General features: G+C 42.9%; 1 protein-coding gene across 1 annotated transcript in view; it reads right to left on the bottom strand.

Moving 5' to 3' along the window:
• Nucleotides 1–7,500, bottom strand: part of LOC311359788 (voltage-dependent calcium channel subunit alpha-2/delta-3-like) — a gene marked incomplete at both ends in the record, with an annotated part of 99,079 nt that overhangs the window by 56,144 nt on the left and 35,435 nt on the right. Inside the window, 3 exons of the mRNA XM_084479827.1 lie at nt 2,091–2,165; nt 4,278–4,489; nt 6,132–6,263. Coding sequence (XP_084335953.1) covers nt 2,091–2,165; nt 4,278–4,489; nt 6,132–6,263 — 419 coding nt within the window. The remainder of the gene's footprint in view (nt 1–2,090; nt 2,166–4,277; nt 4,490–6,131; nt 6,264–7,500) is intronic.

The raw sequence follows: 7,500 nt of genomic DNA, 5'->3' as shown, positions 1-7,500 counted from the left end.
TTCCTAGACTCGACAAAGAGCTTGTTTCATCAACTGAAAACAAACACCACAATACGTCTGATTACATGATTTAGCACATGTTCATTAAGGACAAAACAATATAGTACCTTGCATAATTTCATCCACCAAAAGTCTCTCAGTACAATATTAAAAGTTTTGTCAAACTGTGTGGGTGCGGAAACTATAGCTACAACTTCAAAAATCAACTACAAAATCCTACCTCTAGCTATTAAACAGCATATTTGTCTGGTTCATATCTCTTTGTTTACTGGCTCTCTGTGTTGTGCAACAACTGCTCTGCATGCGAGGCCTATGTAAATCAGAGCACAGAGGAGATGAATTCCGCAGCCTGGTACCTGATTACATCCCACTCTGCTCAGACGTCTGTCGTCAGGTCTAATCAGCCAAATAACTGAGTGAGACGGTCTGCTTGTAATTTTGTGTCTGTTCTTGCGTGCACTCGTGTACGTTCTTCCTGGTGCGTGTGTGTGTGTGTGTGTGTGTGTGTATGTGTGTGTGTGTGTGTGTGTGTGTGTGCGCGTGTGTGTGTGTGTGTGTGTGTGTGTGTGCACATGCGTGGCGTGCGTGCATGTGTGTGCACGTGATCCACACTGAAGCACCCAAAGCACTCAAACAACAAAGGGCAGATCATGCCCAGCATAGTGCACACATGCCCAGATGATTGCGGCTAGCCTGATCGCCAGAACTATCTGCTGCCCTTTCAGAGACGTCTTCCATGTCCGGCCCTTAGTGATGAACTAGGAAAGTGTCGTCTTCTGGTGGTGGTGATGATCCACCGTCATTATAAACACAACGCACAATATCTGTCTGCATCCACCGTGGTAGACAAAAACAAACAAATAAAGGCATTTGAATTAGGGATGCACCGAAATTTCGGCCACCGAAAATTTTCGGCCGAAAATGGCCCAAAAGCGCATTTTCGGCTTTCGGCCGAAACACTTTTTTCACCGAAACAACACGGCCGAAACAGGAAATTGTGATGACGCAAACAAAAACCGCGGCCAGCACACGCTTGTCTGGATAAGTGCCTCTGCGCCAACATGTCTGCGGTGTGGGCATATTTCCATATATCTATAGGTTCCATAGATCATCAGTGAAACATTGTGAAACAAATGACACCTCTAGCTAAATGTAGTAATCTAGAGAACCAGCTACAACCTTGTTTTCATCCAAACGAGCCGTCTTTAGCGACGGCTCGCTATGAGACAGCTTCTATGAGCTGTCGGCTATCAGCCGCGAGTTTAGGGACCGTCCGCAAAGTGCCGACAGCTTCTATGAGCTGTCGGCTATCATCTGCGAGCTTAGGGACCGTCTGCAAAGTGCAAAATGGAAAACGTTGTTGTTTTTTCAGTGCTAAATAAATATTTTTATACTTTTAATAATTGTAATTGATTTATTATTTGAATTGCAATGCCTTGATTTTAGTGAGGTTAGTACACAGTCATAGCTATAAATGCAATGGTAGGCCTACTAATAATTGGCATAATAATTTATTTCGGTGTTTCGGTTTTCGGCCTTGGTTTCCTCATTTTCGGTTTTCGGTTTCGGCCAAGAATTTTCATTTCGGTGCATCCCTAATTTGAATACATTTAAATTAAAATATGCATATTTTTCCCCCTAATGATGAACATTAGCAAACTCCCTGGGTTTCTTGGAACATGTAACCCGTGGCCTCTGAAAAAGATTGATGGGGTTTAATAAAGGTTAATCTGGGGATAGGAAGTTTAATTTTTAAAAGGGTTCTAAAAATAAGACCAATACATGACAAAGAGAAAAGAAAGATGGAGTTTTATAGGGCTGAGAAAGTACAAATGAATACTGGGAACCGGGAAATGCAGCATCCACACAGCTTGAAATATCATGGGAAATCTTAATGAAAATGTAGGGCCAACCGCTACAAGCAGGGAATACACAAATGGTTACACTTTTGTCATCTGGAAAAAGCCTTGCCTGTCCCTCAAACGATTACCCTTCCTTGGGAAAGAGCGTGGTATTAATTCATTTTAGCTACAAACAAATATGAAGTAAAGGCCTACATACAGAAGGAGGACCCAGGGAAGGTGACTTACGTCCTTGTTGGTGACGTCTGCTTGGACCAGAGTTCCATTCAGACATTTCTCCACGTAATGCAGCTCTTCATTATACTGCAATGGAAAATAACATAATCTGAGAAATCCGTCATAAGTTTGAGTGGCAATTGATGCACACACTTCCACACTGACTCACTAGTGTCTGTAAATGAATGACAAATTAGAGAGAGAAACAAAAGGCCTGAGCACACATTCAACACCTGACATTTTCAGATAATACAGACTACAAATAAACCTTGAAAGAAAATCCACCGTAAATGCTCTCTTTTCAGTGTGATTGTGTGTGTTTGTTGATAGATGTATATAGAAAAATAATCCTCACTATATGCCATGACTCTCGTCGCAAGTGTGGGGATGCTAGGAAGAGAAGGTCGTCAAAGTAAAGGATTAATCCATGACAGAGTGTGCCGTTATCGAAAAATAATGCACGACTCAGGGCTAACAACCTTCGCAGGGTTTGCCGCCACAAAGTGCCTTATTTTTAGATAACGCACCTAGGAGTGGATTATCCACTTAAACCACTGCCTCCTGTGAGAAAGCTCAAATATAAGGGGTTAGGTTCATATTTTATTATATTATTATTATTTATATTAAAATATAAGGGGTTAGGTTCATATTATATTATATTATTATTATTTATATTAAAATATAAGGGGTTAGGTTCATATTTTCAATCGATTTTGTCTAAAAAATAATAACCTTTAGCTTGCTTAATGTGTTGTGGTCCTGGAAGCACAAATGATCCGACTATAAACATATATGGGTCGAACTAATGCCTAGAACCCAATCAGTCAGACTCCATACTCAGGATCATATGGAATGAAAACTTTACCTTACATCTCAGAGACAATGGCAATGTAAAAGCTGTCAAAGAAGTCGCATCTGAGCCAACTTTATAAACTATGTACAAAATAGTACACAGAAATGCTCAACCTTGTTGTGACCAACAATGTTTTTTCACAGAAATATTTAGCAACTCTCTGGCACCATGTCAGCGAACCAGCTACTAACTTTTGTGGAAGAGTTTGGTATTTCTAAAGGGGAGTACTTGCAGTCATGTTAACTGCTGGTATGTTGTGAGTTACCAGAGTTATTATAGCTCATGGTAAATTGGCCGGCCTGATGGAATGTGGGCATTAGATTATAGGTTAACTGAAATAATGATCACCTCTCACCACTACAATGTTCACTTGCCATGGTATAACAGAATAAACAAACACTATTGCCCATCCCCTATAACTGCTATCACACAAATGTATATAGGGCGTACAGAATAATAATAAGAAAAAGTGGAAGCAGAAAATGTAAGGTGATTTGATTTGGAACAGCATCAGACAGAGCTGTAGCGAGCTCACACAAATATATAATTAAAGAAACCCCCAAACACACGACACACACGACACATGCACATACACACACACACACACACACACACACACACACAAACACTTACACACACAAACACACTATGAAGCATTTCATCCGACTGAGATGTGATAACAATGGTTTGGGGGCCTGAGGCGGGATCCAATCAGGGCGTTCCTCTTTGCAATTCAAATACTCACCCAGCTGACTGCTAATTGGTTGTGAGCATGACGGGGAAGAGAGCTGATCCGTTTCAGCACTCGGCACCAAGGTGCTTTTTGTGTGTTTGTGTGTGTGTGTGTGTGTGTGTGTGTGTGCCTGCGTACATGTGTGTGTGTGTGTGTGTGTGGCTTCCCGGACACATACAGTTTAAAGCTGCTGTGTGTGGCACATGTCATATACAACATCGCTCATTATAACGTTCATACACAACAAAGGTACGAAAAAATTACCACGAAGTTGCCATGGGCCGTAACCATGACGATAACATGCCCCTCTCTTTCAGCCTAAAACCTTTTTTTAAGAGCTCAAAGTGTTTGAATTCCCTCTAAAACAGTGGGTTCACTGGCTCTTTAAACTGTAATGGTATTATTAAGTCGGCGAGTATCGGCGAGTACCCAAACATAAGTACTTGTACTTGTTCTTGGTCTGAGAATCCCCAGTGTATTTGTGTGACATTGCAAAACACAGACGCCATAGCGATCACACACACACACACACACACACACACACACACACACACACACACACACACACTGACTGACAGGCCCCTCCCGTGGCGTCCCTAGGGCTAACACTCACTGCGATGATGTTGAAGAAGTCGTCGTCGCCCAGCGTGTCCAGTATGGAGGAGACGGTCTGCCGGGCGATGGTCAGCCTCAGCCCCTTCATGCTGCCGCTGACGTCCACCAGGATCACCACGTCCTTGGGGGAGGTGGCCGCCTGGATGTACCACTTCCGGTTGCGACAGTCGAACGCGATCACACCGTGCTCGTCGGGCTTCCATTTGATCCCTGGGGGAAAAAAAAGATAGAAGAGAAATAAGAGGTAGAGGGCAGTGAGGCAAGAGGGAGATGGAAGGGTAGCCTCACCTAGGGATGCACCGATATGACATTATTTGTCCAATCCCCATATTAAAGGAGACATGTTGTACCACCAGGTGTGAGTGTAATTAACCATTATAAGCCGTTTAGAAAATCTGCCTCTTCTGACATCACAAGTGGGCATGTCCACCTAGATGTAATCTAATCACACCCACACCTGGTGGTATAATATGTCACCTTTAATAAGACGCAATCTGTCAATAACCGTTGACCATATGAATATGATACTTTCTGTTTGTGATGGTATCATGATGTCGTCTACATTTGCATAAAAACACAGCATCATTTTAACATAGTTCATATTGGCTATTAACATTGTCCATTTTTCCACTCTGATCCGTCCATACCAGCACTCAGCTCGTTCCCTTGTACAGCCGGGGCCAATAAATCGCTGCATTCCTAGTGTTTGTCTGTTTTTATTGTCAGTTATTTAAAATTCTATGCTCAGATCAAAAGAGTCACCTCGAAAACATTTCCTTGCTAATCTTGCTAAGCCGGATCTTATCTTGGAGGGTTTGCTTGGAGGGTCTGGCTAAAAGCTTCAATGAATAATGAGCCCTCAGAAGTCCTGAGGCTTGTTTGATCGGTGGCATTTGTAAGAAAAGCCTGCCTTTCGAAAACCAAACCTCTAGAATTGCTGCATGTTTGCATTCTCTTTGCATGTCTTCACTGCTTGCAAGTCGGCTGACAGCTCTTAGCGGCTTGTTATTGTTTTCCTAATTACCTCTGAGGTGTTAAGCTAGATGATCAATGATTCATCCTGAAGTGGCCCATACAAAAAAGCCATGAAAAGGGTTTAGGTAGGATGGGATAATCATCAATCATCAAAAAAGTTCTTCTGTTATTTAGCACATCACAAAGAACTGTACTGCTTTGTTAAGAACTGTAAATGAAAAAGCCAATACGACTGAAGAATAAAGAGCCAACGCACTGAAACTCCTTTCCTATGGCTTCAAAGCCATGACCCCAAGCACTTTTGTAGGGGGAAATTAAGTGGGATTGGTCATGCTGGAGGCCTTCTGTTAACGTCTACTTAAGAATTAATTTATTCACTCCTACTCATCCATTGTTTTCTAACCTCAGCAGATTTCCCTCCCTCACCTGTCATTTGTTGCTCTACGCCCTCTCTTCTCTCCTTCTATCACCTCTCCCCACTCCCCTCTCTCTCTCCCTCTCTCCCCTAACCACCGGTGCTCTCTCTGTCTCTGCCTGCCTCTGGTCCACAGCTGCCAATCACAGTGACTGAACACTCCCACACGCCCTTCAATCCGCCTTAGGGAGCAAGCTACTGCCAAGTTAATTAGAAACACACACCAAGCCACAAGCTGAGAGCCACTAGTGTGCACGCAGACACACACACTGACACACACACTGACACACACACACACACACACACACACACACACACACACACACATATCTAGCCATAAGCTGAGAGCCACAAACACAAACACACACACGTACACAAAAACACACACACACACACACACACACACACACACACATCCACCCACGCTCAACACCAAAATACATAAAAGGCTCATCCACTTACCTGGGTATTGTCTGAAGAAGCCTTTGGCACTGCCAAAGTACTGCCATATGAGCGATGGGTCTTTCTCAAAGTTATCCACAAACACTTTGTTTAAGGCCTCCGACCAATACACTCCGTTGACTATTGCTGAGTCTAGGAAATGGAGGAAGAGCAGAAGACAGAGAAAGAGAAGATGGAGAGCCACAATGTTTATAGCGACACTGTAGGTTTCCTGGAATAGACAGTAGTCATAACGCTGTGGTATTGGTGAAACAACACGTTGGCACGTCGAACTGTGCATCGCCGCACACGGAAACAGAAACACTGTCAACGCCTATTCATTCCACAGAGATAAGGATGAAATGATAGCAGAGAGACATAGAGGTTCAGGATAGAAGAGAGGATTAGGGAGCAATAGGGAGGGAATGGATACGGAAGAGATGTGGATGGCTGCCGCACAAAACATGGGAAAGCACGATAGCGGTAGATCTCAATTCAAAGGCTTTAAGACTGAGTGAGTGTCATTGTTTCATGGGGTGTGTGATCAAGTAGCTAGCCTGGACCTTGGAAAAATGTTGATATATCAATATACAGTACATCTATATATAGATGTATATAGCAGGTCATTCATAAATAGCAAGTAAAAATGTGTGTCTACTGGCATAAAATATAAACAGTATATACAGTCACCCCAGTATTCTACTAGAACAGACTACGATACGATCAGGCAAGGAGAAATTGTTCCTAATACAATGAAATTGCATGTAGGAAACTGAGTTAGCTGAAATCCACTGCTAGGACTGTGTGCTTACTGCTTGTCCATTTTGATCAAGATTAAGAAGAAAAAAAAAAAGTTTGTTGAATGTGCAATACCCCGTGCTCAGTACAGGCTACTGCTTATCTTGGATCCAGCAGCCCTACTATGGTATGGCAGAACCTGTGGGGGGAGTCGGAAACCAACAACTGAAAGGGGCGGGATACGTCTATTTCCATGTTCTGAGATATTCTACAGAAGAACACTCATTTGCATGAGTGGATGAAGCTTTCAGAGGGGAAGTCCATTTCTAAAATGGCCAGTCTTGCCGTGTTGATTTGTAACCTTTACAGAGACTCTTTCCCTAAGAACGATGGAGTATTGGATGTTTTTATCTGTTGGAAGTTAACTAGGGATGCCGATTACGAGTTTACAGATCGCACCTCCAGCAGTATGTATGCTGGAGGTGAAGTATCGGTCGGATACAAATATGAAGCGAAAGAAGGGGAAACTTCAGCTTTATCAGACCTTAGACGATTCATCTAATGTGTGATTGGTGGGACTAGGCTACTGCTAGAATGTCTGTTGAGCATGACTCAAAGGCATACTTGTGGAGTTCCAGTGACTGACATGCCT

This window comes from Micromesistius poutassou, assembly GCF_964030765.1.
Source record: "Micromesistius poutassou genome assembly, chromosome: 15".
In the NCBI taxonomy this organism is placed as follows: domain Eukaryota; kingdom Metazoa; phylum Chordata; class Actinopteri; order Gadiformes; family Gadidae; genus Micromesistius; species Micromesistius poutassou.
The sequence above is the reverse complement of the archived record's forward strand: the minus strand, read 5'-3'. Positions and strand labels throughout refer to the sequence as shown.